Source organism: Barbus barbus, assembly GCF_936440315.1.
Source record: "Barbus barbus genome assembly, chromosome: 32".
NCBI classification, from domain to species: domain Eukaryota; kingdom Metazoa; phylum Chordata; class Actinopteri; order Cypriniformes; family Cyprinidae; genus Barbus; species Barbus barbus.
The window spans coordinates 25,595,881-25,616,595 of NC_136760.1; the positions used below are offsets into that span (position 1 = coordinate 25,595,881).

The 20,715-nt window shown below is 40.4% G+C and overlaps 1 protein-coding gene across 11 annotated transcripts in view; it reads left to right on the forward strand.

Annotated features, from left to right (window-relative positions):
- Positions 1 to 5,125: 5,125 nt before the first annotated feature.
- Positions 5,126 to 20,715, forward strand: part of LOC306852447 (transcription factor COE3) — a 95,995-nt gene continuing 80,405 nt past the window's right edge. For 10 of the 11 annotated variants that reach the window (XM_079389285.1, XM_079389288.1, XM_079389286.1 and 7 more), the window contains exons 1-6: positions 6,086 to 6,823; positions 7,073 to 7,229; positions 7,538 to 7,601; positions 7,879 to 7,934; positions 10,447 to 10,520; positions 12,051 to 12,119. In XM_079389285.1, coding sequence (XP_079245411.1) covers positions 6,690 to 6,823; positions 7,073 to 7,229; positions 7,538 to 7,601; positions 7,879 to 7,934; positions 10,447 to 10,520; positions 12,051 to 12,119 — 554 coding nt within the window. In that variant the 5' untranslated portion in view covers positions 6,086 to 6,689. Of the gene's footprint in view, positions 6,824 to 7,072; positions 7,230 to 7,537; positions 7,602 to 7,878; positions 7,935 to 10,446; positions 10,521 to 12,050; positions 12,120 to 20,715 lie in introns of all 11 variants that reach the window. The other variant, XM_079389291.1, reaches the window with a different exon arrangement.

Genomic DNA, 20,715 nt, shown 5'->3' on the forward strand with positions numbered 1-20,715 from the left:
TTTTAATTCGATGTATTATTTGCTGATTCTTTGTAATTATGTGTGTGATTTACTAGCAATTTCTGAGTGAAAATAGTTTATACACCATTTAAGTGTAGATAACTTATTTTAGAGAAATTAAAATGACTCATGCAGCAAGCACTAAGAATGTATTTATTATACTATCTTTCATTCTCTAGTTTATTCTTTAAAAGTTCTATTCTATTCTATTCTATTCTATTCTATTCTATTCTATTCTATTCTCCAGCAAATGCAGGCTCTGACCTCAGGCTCCGACTGAAGGGTCTTTTTCTTTTTCTTTACGCCTCAGGCCTGTAGGTGGGGCAATGGCACCACATAATGGACCTTTTCGTGCCAGAAAAGCCTGAGATCGTCTCACCTACAGGGGCAGAAGTGACTGGACGCCTATAGAAAGGCCCGAATAGACAGACCGGCGGCTCTTCCTCTCGGTTACCAGATGTTCAAGCTCCCAACGAGTGTCTGATTTGAGAAAATAACTGGGAGAAAGTAGGTCAATCACGTCTCGTGAAGGACGTGCTGCTGGTGACAAACTCATCGCAGGGTGAGCTGTTTAAACCCGAGACTTGAAATCTCCGTCTCTGTCACTGGTGGTGTATGTATGGGGCCCCGAGCGCAGGTGCAGCTGACGGCCCCGCGCCGTTAATTACTCCGCTAAACTTTGTAATCACGAGAGTTTACGGGATCTACTGAAATGAGGTGTAGCTGACCCGCTCCGTCTCTTTTCAGAGCCCATTTCCACTGGATATTTTACATGTTAATTGTGTAGAATGGCTCTCTGCTCTTTTCTTTCTATAGGTGCTGCCTGGAGCTGCGCCTCGGGCTCTTTCTCTCTCTCCATCTTCATTTCAGCAGCAGAATAAAATGCTAATTATTATATGGCAACCTCGACATAACCAGCCCATTTCACATGTTCTGCTGTTTTCATTTAAAATCAGCTGTGAATCACGATCTTGACACACAAAGAAAGCACTTGAGGTTAACAATGGCAACTGTTATAAGTTGTTGGTGTTTAATCATTAATATATCTGTTTTATAGATTTATACACTTTATATTATAATTTGAACTTTTAATACTATTAACATACATTATTGTTTATACTTTTTAATAATTGTAATTTTATTTTAACAACAGTAGGCCGAATAAAAACAAAGCTAATAATAATGCATTATGCAAATATAAGGCAAATTATAGAAAAGTTGGTCTCGTGCAGTGTGTTGCATTCAAAAGATACAATTACGAAAATATATCGAATAAAGATAGTCTGTGTGAAATCCATACGTAACTAGTTTAGAATAAATATAACTTATATTTAAACTAAATAAATGTAGGCTATCTACAGGAATGCTGACCTGTTTAATGTCGTCAGGCAGCGAGCAAGGATTGAAGTTATTTGCAGCCAGCTATAGAGCTGAAGTTTGTAATTGTCACTGGAGTTGTATTGGGACATCTGCTCGACTGTATCAAAGCCGACACGAGAGTCCCAGCGGCTGAGCAAAAATCTGAGTTAATTAGCGCGATACATGTTTAATTAAAGCCAATTACAATATCTAAAATTACCTAATCGAAACCTGTTTTCACAGTGAAGGTGCCCTCAGCACGATCTGTTTCACACAGAAATAACACATGCACTTTGTGCTTCTGCACGATACAGATGCTGCTGGATATGGAGATGTTTATTTATTTATTTTTTGTCTGCAAATAAATGCATCAGCAGATATTGGTCACGATACAATACTTTTATTGGAGTTTTTATTGTTTTCTGCATCGAGTTAAATGCATGTATTTATGTGTAGCCTATTTAATTTACCTTGGACACTTTAATCTGCGAAATAAGGTTTATCATTTGTTCCTTAACATTTGATAACCATATCAGACTTCGCCTTTTGTTTTTTTGTTTTTTTTCTCATTGTCTTTTTATATTCAGGTTGTTTGATGATTACAAACACATCCAATGCACGACAGCTGTGTAGTGATAAATTCTGGCACTCTTTAAAAGAGAATCAGAAACTGATTGGCTCATGTTTGATCGATATTAGGCTATTGATTAGTGCTCTTCTCCCGTTTAATTGTGCTGTGATCTCAAGCGCTGTTCTGCAGATGCGTCAAAAGGAGGCGCTCTTCATCAAATTTCTCTCAAAGATTAAAAGCTGCTCCGCCAAAAGCTCCTGCAGTTTCCTCCGGAAAATAAATTCATATATTTTCACGTTTTATTAATTTAGGTTGATGCTCAAATTCAAAAAAGAATGAGATTTGTCATATTGTTAATGATAGCTATTTTAGAGGAGGTAAATAATTAAGCACATTGTTTGTCTGTTTTTCTACTGTTAATGTATTATTTATTCACATATTTTATTATTTATGTATTGTATTATTTAACGCTATTTGGTTGTTTCAACCCGCTACAAATCCATAATTGAAAAAAAAAATATATATGAAGTTTAACTTGTTTTATTATAAAATATGCCTATATAATAAACCGGCTGATATAATTGTATGCAATATCTGCGCTTGTTCTAAGCACACCTTAATATAATAGCGCCAGAAACAACAATAAACTGTTATAAAAAATGATGACTTGACTCTAATAGCAGTGCACATAATTCATCAAGATTTTATTTGCCCTCATTTTTCCCTTTTCTGATCATTAACGATGTAATTAGTTGTCATGATTAAGGCGAGGAGAACATATGCAACAGTTTAAAAATGCAAAGAGGAATGATTGATTCGCCCTGTTTGTCGTGCACTGACGTTTACGCATCTTTGATTTCCATCTCTCCCTCTCTCCTTCTCTCCCACACTCCCTTTTAGATAAACCCAAATGTAAAAAAAAAATCGAGTCTCAATATAAGATGACTTGGTTTTAAAAGCATGCAAATCTGAAATGTCGGTCGTCGTTCGTTTCCAAATAGATGTTCTTTATGTTTGATGTTCGAAAACACCATAAAGACCTGGCACGTTTGGAGCTGGCACATCCGCTTAAAACCTAGAAACTTGAGCACTTGAATTGATATTCCGACGGTAAATCATCTTTTAGCATCTCTACATGAGTTATGGTGAGCTGGTTCACGCCTTTCACTACATGACGTGCTCTCTGAGTGGTCAGTTGTCCGATTTTTACGCACCCAGAACCTCAGCACTGCTAATTTAATTTCATGTCTCGATGCCAATAACAGCCTGAACGCACATGTCAACGCTTTTCTGTGATGTTGGAGACAGACAGGCCCTCGCTCTCTCCAAGCAATTTTATTAGGGCCATTTCGCACCTCTGTAGCTTATCTAGAGTTTTGCAGGTGTCATTTCTGCTCCAGACCTTTAAGATTAAAACTGGGCTTTGGATGATCTGGCCGTGCGCAAAGATGCAAATAGGAAAGTCGTGGTGCGCTGGTATGATGCGTGGAGGGGACATCTGGGCACTGGCCATCTGACTGACTTTGCCTTGACATCTGGGAAAGCCACTGGTGTGTGGCACGCGAATCGGTTGATGTCGCTATTTAAATGCAAATTTGTTGGGGATCATTGGAGCCTCACCCCGTAAATTCACACAAAAGGAACACTTCACACACAATAAGGAGGAGGGTCGTTTCTTCGGGAGGTCTTGGCAACGCCGAACAAATCTTATTCAAACCCACACACACCTTCTGCATGACTAACTTTTCCTTTGTCCTGCGCTCTCGGTTAGTACATCTCCCCAAATAAGATCTAACATGGGCAGACAGAATAGAGCTCAATCCGCAGCTTTCACTTTAAAAAAAAATAAAATAAAAAATAAACTCTCCAGTTAGAAGCAGAAAGCTTTTACGTGTCACAGTAGAACATTTTAGAAAAATGGTTTTCTAAAAAGAACCCGTGAACCCAAACCTTAATCTGAACAATTTATAATTTAGCAAGTTTTTATTATCGTCAACAATAATATTAAACAATTAAAAATATGAAATATTTGATTATTGTTATTATGTAATGCAAACCCTATACGCCTTTTTTTGTGTTGCAAACTGTCTTTTTTCATACAGAACATTTAGCATGCAGTAGATATTTTAGCTGCGCCTTTAATTTTAATTTATTTTTTATTTTTTTGCATAACAAAAACTGACACATCTGACACTTTGGAAATGTAAAACTCAATTAAAACGCATTTTGTGTGTGTGTCATAAATTTGTCCCGCACTTTATTTTCAAACGTCGAGGAGCGAAAGTGAAAGTTGGTGAATTAAAGAGCGCATTTTGCACGCTTTGGCTCCGGGCTCCAGATGAGCCTCAGAAATGAGCCGAGATGGATTCAGGCGAGCAGCTGATTCTCCAGTCTCCGGCCAGATGGCTTCTGAACACAGATTTGCATTCATTTTCGCCTAATATCTTCCAAAATAGAGGGGCAGCTGCATTTGTTGTCAAATAAGGTTTAAAACTCCCTTTTAGGACGGGATCGTTACCTACGCGATGGGATTGTTGAACTTCTCTAGTCAACAGTATCAGATTTAAAGGGATTTAGACTAAAACCCTAATTTGGTAATCAGATTGAAATCGCTTTGGTGTGTAATCTGTATTATAGATACAGTATCTTAGGCCTATGGTTAGCAAACCTGAAATATTTATCATGGTAAATTAGAATAGGATTTGGATGAAATTAAAAATAATACTACTTAAAAAAAAAAATAATAATAATGAAAGAAAGAAATCGCATGCCAACTAGGTCTCCGGAAACGTTAGGTTTATTTATTAGCACACGCGTAATTTTATTCGAATTTTTGATAACAGTAATTATAAGCACATTTCACGTCAAACGTAAAACAACTGTTTCCTGATTAAGACAAATAATAATCATCATCATCATTTGCTGCCTAGAGTGCCATTTAACATTAAAGTTCACAGAGGCATTCAGTCTATGCATGGATCAAAGTCATTGCGAATTAAAACAAAAAGCATATCAATCTTAAATTGTCGTAAAATATAATTTTATTACTTACATATTTAATTAGACGACGATGCAATGTGATGGATTTTGAGTCGAGGCAAGAGCAACAGCTTTGATAATTCACTTATCTTTGGCAATAGTCATTAACCCCCAACACTAGCAGAATAGATTGCGGTGTAAAACACATCTCTCTTCTCCTCTCTCCGTCCATCCATCCATCCCTCCCTCCAGCGCACAGGGTCCCCAGATAACCAACATCGGACTTCCATTTTCGCCCATTAATTCAAATATTAACATACATGCAGAGTCTCCCAATATCGGAGACATGAGCACCTTACGAAATGAAAGGAAAAATGACCCTTATTGTCCTGATAAATGATTATATTTTTATTACAAAAGACATCCTACTTCTTGCGCATAGAAGGAGAGGGTGGACGCAATGTTTCCCCCGAGTCCTTTCACACTTTCAGATGTAATTCTGCAATAATTTACAAAATTAAGCGTGTACGCGCTAGGACTAGGAGTTTGACATCGCCTCGGTTCGCTCCACGCACGCAAACCGGGTCTTAGATTCAAGCAGTAGTAAACGTAGCCGTGATTTAAGACGCGCATTACGCCATTATGCAGATGCCCAGGGTGTTTATTATAAGGAGCATGTAGTCTTAAAATGCCAGTACACCTTCTTGATTTGAAAGTAATCAAAGTGAATCGATTTGGAGGCTCGCGTCCGGGACGTTTGGCACCGCTGTCATAGTGATGATGGCCCAGTAAGACTTTTTATTATTATTATTATTTTATTATTCTGGAAACCAATTGCAGCGGATGGGTGGTCAGTCAGTGCTCTTTTGCACTCTATAAAGTTGCATTGCAGTTTTTCAGGAAGTATAGTTCCCGCGCGCCGCGCTCTATTCGCGGGCTTTCATTATCATTCATTTTTGTTCCTCTCTGATGATTACTTGACACGATGCGCACTGGAAAAGCAGTAGCGGCAGCAGCGACTCTAGTCGCGTATGTACTCACGGTCCAAGCTTAAAGCCCAGCGACAGGAAGCGTCAATCCTCTCCATGTATGGGCAAAGCCACGCCCACGTGCGCGTCATCCTCTGACAGCGTGGATCCCGTGGGTCTGGAGTTTTTGGCTCCCGGGAAAGGTTCCAGTCCTGGGGGATAGAGGGTTGAGTTTTGTATGCTTCCATCCATTCTGCAAAGACGCGCTAAAGGCCCCTCATCATCCTCTCCCGTGTCCGGGAACACCTCCACGGTGATCATTTACGCGTTTATTTGTCTTTTGGAGCCAGAAGTGGTGGATTCAGCAGTGTCCCGAAGCCTTTTTTGATGCTGTTGTTATAGGATGCCACCAAGCTAAGAGCATTACCATCATCATCATCATCATCATCAACAACAACAACAGAAAGTTGCAAGAAATGTTTAACTGAATTAAAACGAGTCTAATATCCCTGCTATTTGCGCGACTTGTTTCGCTTCTTCCACGGGAGAGGATCTCCATCTATTCGAACAAGCTGCTTGGAGAGGCTTGAGAATCTTTACGCACTGAATCGTTCATGTGGTGCCAACGCAGGACGGACTGAAGAAGGAGTCGGGACTGCTTTTTCTTTTCTTCTTTTTCTTCTTCTCTTTTCGACAAATCCCAAACAAACTCTCACGGCTATCCGAAGGGGCTCTTGGAGAGACGACGCGCCCTCGCTCACACTCTCATTTCATCTCTTTGGCTGGAAGTGGGTTGCACGCGAACTGTTTTAATGTTTGGGATTCAGGAGAATATACCAAGAGGGGGGACCACTATGAAAGAGGAACCGTTGGGCAGTGGCATGAATCCGGTCCGATCGTGGATGCACACGGCTGGGGTGGTGGATGCGAACACGGCCGCCCAGAGGTACGTTTGCCAAATCATCCGATTTTTTAATGCATTTCTCAGATCGACCCCTAAATCCCCAATATGCCATGTATCAATTACACTCTCCCCATGCACCTCTTCGCCGCTTTCCCCTGTTCATTACATCATATTACAGTTTAAGTGACAAATCAAGAATTCTCCCATGTTTTCATTCTATCTACATCTATCTATATCTCAAGTGTACGCCTGTTGTTTTAACCCACACTGGTGTCTTGTTTTCCCCCGCAGTGGAGTTGGTCTGGCACGGGCGCACTATGAGAAACAACCGCCCTCCAACCTCAGAAAATCCAATTTTTTCCACTTCGTCCTGGCGCTTTATGACAGACAGGGACAGCCAGTGGAGATCGAAAGGACAGTTTTTGTGGACTTTGTGGAAAAGGAGAAAGTAAGCGCCACTCTGGAATACTGCTTTGAATTTTCACCTTAAAACTTCCACACTTCTAGATCTTTGGAAACACGTGCGCCATTAAACCGCTTTGACGGATTTCACAAAAAAAAAAAAAAAGAATAGATATGCATTATACACATTATTGCAAGGAATTAATCTACTAAAAACAACCTTAAATAGAGTTGCTGGATTTTAAAAGCGTAAAGATGCTGAGGGAACATGCATACAGACAAAAATGCATGCATTTCATAAACACACTAAACCCAATAATGTCAATCTGACCCCAAACAAATGCTTATTTTCAGGAACCTAACAGTGAAAAAACTAACAATGGGATACATTACAAAATACAACTATTGTACAGCAACGGTAAGTGTAAATTTCTCTATTCAGCAAGGATAGATTTACAAGTGTTTTATTTGCTCAATGGAGCCATATTAGTTTCCTAAAAATGTAGTTCAGTTTATTCCACAAATGTAATTCTAGTAGTTGGCAAACCTTCGATGTTTTTTTTTTCTTTCTATTAGTGAATATCAAGAATACTTTCAGATATTTTTTTTTTTTCCCGAGGAAAATGTATAGATTTTTTTTTTTTTTTTAACACCAGACTTTTTCCACATTGAAAAACAAAAATAATTTCCCACAGGCGTCAGAACAGAACAGGATCTTTATGTTCGGTTAATCGATTCCATGACAAAACAGGTAAGATCTTTTTCTTTCTCATGTGTGTGTGTGTGTGTGTGTATTTATATTTTTAATCTTTGTGATATTTTGTTGCACGTGATTTGGCCACACTTTATATTACAATATACATGTTTCCAGAAAATACAAAACAAACACATCATCTTTAAATGTCATATTTTTTGGAGATGCACAGCCTTTTATTGTTATTGATGCTGTAGCTCGTTATATTCACATGTACTGTGAACACTGTAATGTAAAGCCGTGGCTGTATTTTGGGTTGCTCTGATTAATGGGGGAGGTTATTTGGCGGATTTAATTTAATATGAATCACATTACCACGTTTTTCTTCTCGGGTAGCTGCTTGATAATTTATTGCGAATTAATGAAATGGTGGAGAGCACAAAAATGTGTATATACACTTTAAAATTACGCATTTAAAATAAAATAATAAAAATAAAGAAATACTGAGTATAAAGGGAAAATAACATATAGTGTTATTAAAATTATTTATCATTTAGTTTCTTATGAGCCACAATATAGTCTTGCTCTCGCATATGGGGCATATTTGTCAATCCCTATATTTCTGTATGGCGCTCATTAGGCTGTTTTTACTTTATTTTTTATTTAATCGTGTTTTAATCTGAGACAATATATATCTCATATGCTTGTGCTTGTGAAGCACAAAAATTATAATTTATCATGCATGAAAATTATTTGTAATAATTTTATATCATAGCTGCTTTGTATATGATATAAAAAATTAAAAATGCTTTTTTTTTTTTTTATCTGGCAGTGCAATATTTATTAATTGGCATTCAGTTGCTAAATTTTAGTGTGCCATTATATCGCGCTGTCGCACGTGAAAACTCACTTTTGTTGTGCTGCAATCAGATCTGGTTAAAGGCATAAAAATAAAGCTCCAGGCGTGAGACAGACACTTGAGTTCATATTGTACTCTGATGTTCTCTCAAATCACTCTCAGCTCATTTCTATTGTCCATTTCAGCCTCTCATGGCAAAGAACAGGGCGGATCTTTAGCTTGATTTTGAGGCTCTTGTTATCTGTCGTTTATCCATCGTTTGGCTTCACAGGAGAGAAAATATGAAGGTTTTATCTGAGGCGCCTCTGAATGGAGCTGAACATGATCAAAGAGTCAATGGCGCTGAACAGCCACTTTATGGTTTTCCGTATATTTTCAGTGAGAGCCAGGGAAATAAATAAGGACCCATAAAGCAATGTCTGATAAATTCTATCTAGTGCTTGTTTTGTTATTTGCAATTTCTAGATTTGGGTTAACGGTTTTAATTTGATCTTTGTTAGATGTTTCTTAATAGAATTAATGATTAATATAATTAATGTACTCATAAATACAAACCAACGCTTGAATTCAGCATGCAGTTGGCAAATTAAAATTCAAAAGGGAGCTATTTGCTACTATACTTTATAATAAGTTCTCATATATTTAAAGCAATTTATTTTTGCACCGTTTATTTACGCACATTACGCATGTGTTTTTTTTTTCTCTTTCTTTCCAGTTTTATGTGTATACAACAGTGCTTGGATTTTCATACATTTATATGAACCAATAATAGGCCTACTGTCTATTTATATAAAAGTGAATGTTTATTTTATTTTATAACTATTGCAATGGTGTACTGTGCAAGAGCACACTCCAACGCGCCCCACGGAAGGACGCGTTGGAGTGCGCTCTTGCACAGTACATCATAACGGGAGCAGGGCAAACAGGGAGGGAGGGAGGGAGAAAGAGAGAGAGAAAGAGAGAGTGAGACAGAACGCGCAAAAAGCACCAAGGCCCGTGCGCACCTACAGCTCCAAACGCCATCTGTTAAAGCCAATGCTCAAAAATTACTCAAGCGTACCCCCCGACACCGCTTTTTATCTAAAGAAAAATCATTGTTAGCGGCTCAAAATAAACAACAGATTGCCCATTAGCACTCTACCCCTAAATATCTGCAGATTATAACCGCGTTGATGTGTACGGTTATGAGTATTATTTACCGCGGCCATCTGCGTCGCAGAAGCGACATCTATGTGATTTCTATTATCATTTCCCAAATAAATAGCGCAAAGATCTAAACAGAAGCATATGCGACTCTTCGTTTCTAAAGTGATATGCATGTGGTATAATTTGTCATCGCAATGACCGGCCAAGTGTTGATATTAATTTCAAACATCATATTTATTTATGCAAATTAATAACACAAAGGTTATCTCTATCTAGAATGTGGGCATGTGTGTTGGTTTACAGATAAAACATTGGTTAACAATGTGTGTGGGCTAAATTGATTTTATTTACGCACCTTCTCTTGTCGGTTTTTAATTGATGATCTTGAACTTTGTGGCATAAAACCACATTTTATTATTTTATGTTTAATTTCACAGTAGCCTATTTTATTTTATTTTATTTTTTTTGCTGGAAAAATGCGGTTTTATATTTAATGTTTTAAATGTTATATTTTATGTGTTGTCCACTTGCTTAAAACGTCTTCACTGTGACTTTTATTTCAAGGCTATTATTTATGAAGGGCAAGATAAAAACCCAGAAATGTGCCGGGTTCTTCTCACACACGAAATTATGTGCAGGTAAGAAAAACTAAACATCTTTTTTTCATTTTCAGATAATTATAAACTATTACATTTGACTGCGTAATTGAAATTTATCAGCCATAATGTCTTGTCATGTTTTCATAAATGCGTAACGCACATGATGTAGGCCCATCCAGGCCTCCGAGCATCAGCCTTACAGAAAATCAATGAATCCCTGAATAGATCTGCCTGGATACGCTGAAAAGAATCCAAATGTTCAGAATTGTCAGGCGGCTTATGCTTAATGATTTACGGTTCGCTTTGCGCCCTGCTCTGCGAGTTTCAGAAGCTCTACTTCAAAAGCGCAAATTTGACTTATCATTTGGTGACATCGGACTTATGAATGATTTCACTGGACTTTTAACACTATAGAGGATGAATTGAAATTCACACACACACACGCACACACACACACACACACTCAAATGCAGACGCGTGTGTGCGCACTCTGGCCTTTTTTTGGAAAGTGGCTTTTCATCCTCTGCATTTTAATCGTGCGCCACTCTCTCTGTTCTGTACCCACACGCCACAGATAAATCCTTATCCCGTGGTTATTTTAAAAGTAGAAAAATGACGATAAATAAAATAACTGCACTGAAGGAGAACCCGGTGCTTATGGAAGCAAGCACTGCATTTTCCATCAAATCGGAAAGGAATCAGAACCGTGTGCAGGGGTCACGCCACATCCTTCTGCGCGCGAGCTAATAACGCTTCAAACTTTTAAGAGCCTCGTTTAACGAACGAGAAAGTTCCTCGCATCGCACTCTGTTGCTTGCGTCAAAACCGCACAGATGCGTTTCCGAGTCCCAAGCAGAGGTCCGCAGGCATACCTTAATCACTTTAGCTGTCAGCTTTAAGGAGCTTTACGTGTTTTCCATACCATATGGTGTTAATTTAGCTCACTTAGACATGTAACCATTATACAAGTAGGCTTCTTTAAATTCAAGAGGCATAACATTTTTTTCCCTCTGTAATTTCAACATTAATTAAAGAAAGCATAATAGAAGCATCTTCAGGACCTCAAAATGGAGCCATTGGCACATTGTAGGAGACTGATGGAGGCTTTTTGAGCTGGTAATTAATAAGTGCCCCACAGAAATCCTGGTTGAAGGTGGCATCTTGCATCCTCTCCAGACACAACAGCTTGACAATTAGAGGTAAACAAAAGCTGGGGCTGAGAGAGAGCTTTCCCCCCTCCCAGCCTCCTGGCACCCCCTCTCCTCCTCTCAGCACTAAGACAAACACCAAAAACATGCTGTTTTCCCTCCTTCAGCCACAGTGCCGGGCTCTGTGTTTACCCGCCGCCCGCATCTGCGAGAACCGCAGCCACCAACACCATCCGGCTCAGCCAGAACCTACGCCAAACACCTCGGCGGTTAGCTAGAAAAGAGGACGAGAGAGCGTGTCAGATGAATAAATCGAAACACACGGTGCTCGGAGACGAAAGACACATGCAAGCTGTTTGCTGATTCTCTCATATCTCATCTCATGTTTCCTTTTCTCTCTCCCTGTGTTCTTCTCCCCAAGTCGGTGTTGTGACAAAAAAAGCTGCGGAAACAGGAACGAAACGCCCTCAGACCCTGTGATCATCGACAGGTAAGCCTATCTTTCTGCTTCCTGTGAGCATAGGGCACTGAGGCCCAGCATCCTGGCCCGGGCTTGCCCCGTGTTGTTGTGCAGCGTGCCGCGCAGGTGGGTTGACGCGGGGTGTCTTTAGGGACCGCGTAATTGCTGGTGAGTTGTCAGGGAAGTGCTTTCCTCCAGACTTGCAAGCAGTTCGCCGCATCGAGAGAGCGTTTGGCTTTAAATTCTCAACTCTTTCATCGTAATTTGTTAACAACTGCTCTGCTTATCTTCTCTGTAAACAGTGCACTGCCTCTTGCTGGCTTTGTGGCACGACTGCGTGCCGCAGCTGAGCAGTAACATTGCATCTCCGAGCGTGCATGTTTGAGGCAAAAAGGCGTCTTTACGTTGTGCTCTGTAGTGCTGCCGGTGGGAAATGAGTAATGTTTCTGGGCTGGCTGTTGGCGGTTGCATGTTGATCACATTAGGGAAAGCGTGTTCAAACACACCGGCTCCTGCCGAGTGGGTAATTGACGTGCTTTCTTTTTTTTTTCTGCAGCTTATGTTTCTCTTTGTGAGTCTGGCTCAAGGTTACACTTACTCGGCGAGACTTACACTTCTTCCTTTTTGTCCAATTATCCCTGTGGTGGCAGCACGTACGTGGATTACGGCAGGGCAGTTCTTGGACTCGCGGCTGAAACGGTAAATGTGACAGGGAGCGCTGGCTGCTGGAGTCCGGGCCTCGTGGAGATTATTGAGCTAGAACAAGCCTACCTTGCTCCATAAAGCCAGGAGTCTCTCTGTTTCCATCTGCTGTAAAGAGCCATGAATAACCAGCAAGCGGTGCCAGGAGCGAGAGTCTCTCTCGCTCTCTTGTTTTCTCGCTGTAGCTGTTGCAAAGTTATCTCCCAATCACGAACTTGCCTGTCCACTGAGTGGGAAATTAGATTCGAGGGCGAGATGATGGGTAAAGCTGGGAACGAAATATGCGCCACCAGTGGATAGCAATGCTAATGTTTGACTTGCTGAAATAGCTGTTTGCTTAGCGGGGAATGTTTGGTATCTGACAGAGGGAACAACTCTCTTATTAGTAATCAAATAGCAGTGACCAGTTGTCTCTGTCACTCACCATGCATGAAGTGTGTGAAGCATCGGAAAAAAGGACTCATGCCCTGCATGTCGAAATTATGGCCGTGCTTGCGTGTTTGGAGGTCTGAGCATTTCCCGCTCTCACGTCATGTGGTCGTAATGTGGAAACCCTGCCGTACTACACAATAATGTGAGTGAACTGGTTCATGTGAGGAGAGGCGGTTTGATTCAGTTTTGGAGTAGAAGTTTTCCTCTCTTCCACATAGCTTATTCATAATCAATATTTGATTTAAATCATAATCCATCGCTCTGTTATGAAGCTTAGTAAGCTGTCTTGTTTTCTGCGTTAGGCATCATTCAATAAATGCTGTACACAGTCAGCAACAGACATTTGAATCGCATTTGAGTAGAGTTTAACATTAACATGTTACTAAGCTAATTCCACAATGCTTTAATAAGCATAAAATAGTTCATTTTCATTTATACTCATTTTGATTTTTCACAAATTTTAGTTATTCATTGCATTCTGGGATTTTCTTGTCCATGAATAAGCAATGCTGCCTTAAAATTTGGCTAAAATGTGGTGTCTTATGAGGTAGCATCAATGCTAAATATTTATTCACATCAGCATAATGATGCCCTAAAATGTTACTTATGTAGGCAGCCGACTAGCTTTTGGAACAGAGCACCTATTTAACCTTTTTTAGCGGAATATTAATTCCTTACATCTTCTTCTGTAAACACTCTCAAAGAGTGTGAATCAATCCCTGTAACCTTGGTTATCTTTGCATTAAATGATTTGCTTGTTTAAACAGACGTGGTGAAGAGCTCTGACAGTGTGCGAACAGTAATTAGTTACAGGACCGACATTCATGCACTCACTGTAACTCAACCGCAGGAGAAAGAAAAGCTAGTCGGGCAAGAGAAAAAAAGAAAAGAGGAGTCCCGACGAGGAGGAGGAGGATTTGTTTTGGTTTTCTGAACAGAAGATAAAACACATATTACTTCCTCTTAGCAGATCCTGAAAAGAGTCTCAGGCAGTCCGAGTCGATTCTCCCCACCGGCCATGGCTTATACAATGTATTTACCTTTAAAAGAAAAAAAAAAAACACTTTATAACAGGGTTTCACTGATATTTACTGCATTGACTCTTCCCATAAATTGCTGGGCTTTGTGTTGTGGCTAAATAGAGGTGGATGGATCGGATTTCTTGGCGCTTTGTGCTTCAATCTGGTGAACAATGTGTGTAACACTAGTAAAAGAGGAAAAGGAGAACAGCGCAAAGAAGGTCTGATACTCGGCAAAAAGGAGGGATATTGTGGTTGGTTGAAACGGCGGATAAAAAAGCTCACATTTTGATTGTGAGGCTTCTGAAAGACTCGAGAGGATCGTTTTCATAGAGGGGCGATCCGTTCTGTCGTATCACAAAAGCAGATGTGCTTCATTAGCCGACTGCATTGTCTGCATATCACAACTGTGAACAGATTATTTTATCCAACGCTCAGAGAACAAGGCGGCCGGGAGAGCCCGGAATGCACGGAAACACGAACCTCAAATGACTGAAGCATTCGTGCAGGTGGGGTGTATGATATAAAGCTAATTTGTAATCACAAAACCAATCCTGTGGGGTTATGTCTTGTTAGGTCTGTCTTTTTTTCCTGTTCTCTGAGGAAAAAGTGGAACATTACAGTACACCAGGGAGTTTTATGCATAGCTAAGATACATGCATGCTCAGTCACCATTTATAAACAAGCATTTGCATGCACAGGAAGTAGATAGATACACAGATAGATAGATAGAGGAAGAGAATGTTCTACTAAACAGGGCTATGATGACCAGAAGATCTGGTGATCCATTATCAATAACGTTTTCAGCCACATTCTCCCAGATGGCACATGGGCCAGGCATACTGCTCGTTGGCACGGGCTTGGACAATAACTGGCACCCGCTCGCTTCTGGCATTTTCAATGGAGTTTAGGAGACTTATCATTCCAAATGTGTCCTATTTTCCTGTAGTCAAGCCAGACATCTGTTTATACTATTTCTCTTGGACTTTGGTGCAGCTTTAGGTTCTTCACGAGGAGAAGAAGAAAAAAAAACGAGAAAAACTTGGTTGTATTTCACAGCTGTTACAAAATTTCAACCTTGACGGATCTTTAAATATTTCACAGCCCGAACCGGCTTCGCCATAGATTATTCACTGGTATTTTTTGAAAGATAAATTGAGCCTCAGAAATGAGGAGTTCTACGGCTAGACTCAAACTGTTGTAGGTGATGTCTTGAACGCACGTCAAGTGTGAGGCGTTGGATCATTTACCACCTCGTATCGGTCTGAGAACTAATAATACCCCTCCGACTCAAGAGCGATCAGGGTTTTCCTAGCCAACCGATCTCCCTTTCACTTCCTGTCAGAAAGGTCAAGACATGCTGACCTCTGACAGCCAACCCCCTCCCTCAACTGAATAATTCATGACATTGACTTTTTTTTTTTGTCAGAGTACACAGTTGTGTAGCAGGGCGGTTTATATGGCTCATTTCGCTGAGGCTTTTGCACCTGTTCGGACTGCGTGGTATTTGGGTCCCGATGCTGATTTAGCTAAACATTCATTAATTTTTCGTACCAGAGGACATTTCCAGAAGGGATTACGCTAGGTTATTAGCTAGGTCTTCCTGGAGCCATATGCCGGGGAAAAATTTGTGTTCATACTCTGCCTGTTGCGGGTTTTTTTAATCCTTTAAAAACCAACACAGATCATTCCTAGTTTTTTTTTTTTGCCCTTTTGTTTGTATCTTCTCTGACCAGGCTACTTAAAAAGACCTCCACCCTCTCATCCTCGTACAGGCCCGCTCTCAGAGCTGAGCAAATGCCAGCATTTAGAAGGTCAGAGCTTTTGTTGGAAAAGCTCTATGTAAATTAGCACCAGCAAAAGGGACATTAAACAAAATTCAATTCATTGTCTCCCTTAATGTCATTTACATTTTTGGCTCGGGCCCGTCCTGTCGAGGAGAATTTTGGAGATGATTTTAATTACATATCAGCGCTGGAACAGAGGGCTGTCTGGAGCGAGACACATTTGGATCACCTGTAAAGAGAGGTTTATTTACCAATGCTCTTGAATGGCAGGTTTTCACAGGCGCGTGCGTGCTGTAATTAAGCCCGTGTTAAGTGTTAATTCCCTGGCCTGTCTTTTTCCTCCCAAAGATAGGCCTGTTTTACCCACCTTGTGGAGAGTTCTGTGGCTTTAGTCCTTGTTTATTAGCTTTGAGACATTCTATGCATTTCTAAACGTAGACAAAATTCACATTTAGCAGATTTAATGAACCAAACTGAGCTGTCATTTTCAACATATCAGTTCTCAGAACAATATGCATGGGTTGTACCTTTGGGGAGTGAGAGTATCTTTGTACCTCATTTACAGCTAAAAGTTTCATAGTAGTACCTTAAGGTTTTGCATTACTACACTAAAATCATATGCACTTTTTAGAGGTAGATAAGGTACAAAGTTGTCTTTTTAAGAGTACTCCCCCAGTGACAAGCTGCCCTAAAGGTACAATTTGTGCAGATTTCTCTTATAGTATCCAAATTGTTGTCCAATCAAATGCTCTATAAAATGAGAATGTTCCTCCCCCTGATGTCACATGACTCTGACTAGTATAGTAAGCAGTAAGTCATGCTCTGACGTAAATTAAGCGCTGCTCAAATAGAAGTACAATCCCCCGGTATGTCCCACCCGAACTTCCTGTTTACTAGGAAATATAACCATGCAGGATGTGTGAAACAGAGCGGTTCGTTAGAGGGCACTTGAACTGCTGCTTTTGCCTCCAGCCACGAGAGTAATATTTTTATTTATTTATATCTTACCTTGTCCAGGTGACATTCAACAGACCGTGTATGTGTATGAATGTTTTATTCGAAAAGTCCTTGTACCTCCAGTAGAGCCACAGCAGCCTTGGAGGATGCGTATGCACATATATGTGTGTTTATGTTCACAGAGAGACACGTGTGAGAGGAGGAGAGCGCCGGAGCTCCATTAGACCTGATTAATGAGGTTGCAGACAGCAGATATATCTCTGGCCAGGTAACAGCCTCACTGCTGCAGGTACACAGGTGTGCGCAGCAACTCCTTATTTATGAGACAGTCAGCAAACCCTCTGCTAACATCAGAGAGAGAGAGAGAGAGAGAGAGAGAGAGAGAGAGAGAGAGAGAAAGAAAGAGAGAGTGCTTTTTCCTTCAATGAGCAAGTCCACTAGTGGCCAAAATGAAAGCAGAATGTAGATCTCTGCTACAGGATGAAAAATAACACCAGAATAATGTTCATGCTGTCACACGGTGCTATACTAGGATGGTTGCAAGTGTACTGCTTTGGTGTAGGTTGTCTGGCACAGGTTTTAAGTGCATAATTGCTGGTTAGGTTCGCTCCGTCCAATGTTTAGGGCGTTAGTTATAGGTGCAGTGCCATTTTTGTGCCACTAGAGGCAGCGAAGTGAATTTCAAAAATAATGACTGTATTCAAACTAGTTTTAAAGACTCCCCCTATCTGTCATAGATAGAAAAACAGTCATGTTATTGGTTGACCCATTGTTGTCACATCCGGCCTACTTGAACAAACTGATTGCAATTTGATTCTGGCACCATTTATTATGTGCAATACATTAAATGTAACATTTTCTTTGAATACATAAACAGCTGAACATTTAAATATTAATCCATCTTGCCTTAATAAATTGAGAATTTTGTAAAAAAAAAAAAAAAGGCAAGGAAAGAAAAAAGGCAAGTGCTTTCTAGTATGCAAATGATTTATCATTAGCATACTTAAGGTTCTCCTTATGCCGGCTTGTTTGAAATGTAGACCAAAAACTTTGTAATTATTTGTTAATTGCTCTTTTATCTCTTCGACATAATGATATACAAAAATGCCTTTGCGTGCAGCGTGGATGACACTGTCACCTTGAAACTCTTCAGAACTGACTACGCTTCTAAACTCCTCTGTTATGAACTAGTGACTTCTGTCTCACTAGAGGGATCAAGAGAGGGAGCGAGCGAGTGAGAACAGCTGGCTCTTTCTAACTGTGAATAACTGACAGTTGTCTGTAAGAGGTTTTAATGAAGATTGCCACCTTTTATGTGAGGAACTGAAGGGATGCCAGATCTACAGGAGGGGAGAAGCAGAGAGCTTAACCTGCCCTTGGCAGCTAGCACTCACACAGAAAATGAGAAACAGCCTCTGCGGTCAAAAAGCCAAACCTTAGCGCTGCCACACATTGCTCACACGTAGAAGTGGGTCAAGGCCTAGCAGATGTCCGACAGCACACAACTCAAGAGCAGGATTCTCCACAACAATGTCCTCTACGGACAGAGTAAACACTCTCCTATCTGAAAAATAATCATTGCTTCTTGTATACTTTTAAAAATAATGCTCCCAGCTATTTCATTATTATATTCATATTTACATTAGGAATATGTTTTAATCCAAAGTGATTTTATTAATTTGTATAACAAAACTCATGATCTTCCTGTTGCTAGCTTACTTTTAATGAATAACGTTTTTAATCTCGAAAAGCCCTATATTGAATTTAAAAATATTAATAAAATAGAGAAAGAAACTTCGGAAGTGCTGCAATGAAGCATTGAGGAAGCGTTATTTTTGCAGAGCGTAAGGTTCTGCAATGAGTTTTTAACTTTTTTTCTTCCTGAGAGTAATCACAGACATTGTTGCTGCAAATTGTAAAAACATTCAATCACACTTTTTTTTAGCCAATCAGAAAGGCTCTTTTTCCTGTGACATGATTTTGCACTTTTGCATTCAAGTTTGTTGACATCAGATGGCAAGCAAAAAATATAGGCTTCAAATTGCATTTATATAGGTTTCACTGGTTTGTGAAAGGAGAGGAACTTTTATTTTTAAATCATCAATATTTTTCTATTAATTAATAAAGTTAGGATTCTCTATTAGTATAGAAACATCAATGGTCTTGATTTAGCTGCTACATGCAATGGGAATGTGTGCATTTCTTTTTTCATGCCATGTGGGTCTGTGTGTGAGGATTGAAGAGGGAAGGGGGAAATGGCTCTAGCATGTGTAGACAGGAGGGAACCCTGCGCTGTGTTGTTGTAAGACATGTTGCATGGGCCCTGTAACCGGAAGACGCTGGCTCCGAGGAGTCTATAGTGACAGACGAAATCCACACACACTCTTAGTGGTGAGAAAGCTGTGGATGCGAGAGCAGAAGAGATATGTGAAAATGATAGTTTTGCTACAACAATCAGCATGATTTGTGTGTGTGCGTGCGTGTGTCTGGTGGAGATATTGAGAGTCTAATCAGGACTCCGTGGAGGGGACATATGTGCTTTAAAAAGCCCCTTTTATATGATTGAGCGCACAAAGCAACGACACTCCCCTTTTGTTGGGCTATATGAAAACCCCCGCTGAGCGTGTCAACACGCGCACACACACATGCATATGCACGAATGGATTCACATGCAACAAATACTCACGTGCATAAAGCACAATTATCGTCAGACACGTACAAATGTGATTACATACACACACACACACACACACACACACGCGCACGCATGCATGGAAGACATGCACAAAAACTCACCCCGGGCAGTTGGAGAGGGTGTGCTGTCACACAATAGCCCGGCGCGGGTGCACGTTCCTTTTGAATAACAACCGGGAAAATTGAATCAGTTGTGGTTTAGGAAGGACTGACTGGAATGCATGTCCGAAGTTCATGACGCTTCCCTCTGTGAATGCGGACAACGTGTCCCATTTCCACAGCACAACCTGTTTTGCTCCAACTTCACACCATGGATGGATTCAAAACAGATATCTAAAAATGCTTTAAATCTACTGTTTATTTTTATTTTGACTACTTCTGCAGTCGTTTGTAGTTCCCGGGCGCTGCGGCACAGCAGAATGTTTTCGTGCTAAATTAAATTGACGTGTTTGGTTTCCTTTCGGCCGCATTGTCTATTTTACATGTGCGTGTTTATGGAGCGTCCTGTTTGATTCTGTCAACACTATGTCAGTGTGTGTTTTAGCCTGTAGAAGCATGATAACTGGCTTTTGTTTTGCGGTAGATGTTGGCTTGGTAGATCCGTACGGTTCTCTTTTTCTTATTCGCAAATATACACACCCACAACATTTGTTTGCCATTAGGAGCAGTTTGTAAATCAGCTCAGGGTGTTGAGTGTGCGCTGTCTCTCTTGGAAGAAATATCCGCTCCTTGTCCCTCCGATCTCTCTCTTTTTTTTAAAAAAACACAAAGCTCCCATGTCTTTTCTCTTTTTAAACCACCCCCTCCCAGTCAGCCACCCACCCAACCTCCATTCCCATTTTTCCGAATGTGGCAATCTGTCGTGTGACACCGCTGAGATTAGGTTAGGAAACACTGTGAGGATTGTATTGGACATGGTGCTGGTCGCGCCAATTTGAGGTCGCAGGACAGCGATCTGGACATTGGGCACACGCCATCAGCATCTCTCCGTCAGATGCACTGGGCCTTGGCCGTCACCCGTCCCATGGGCTCCCG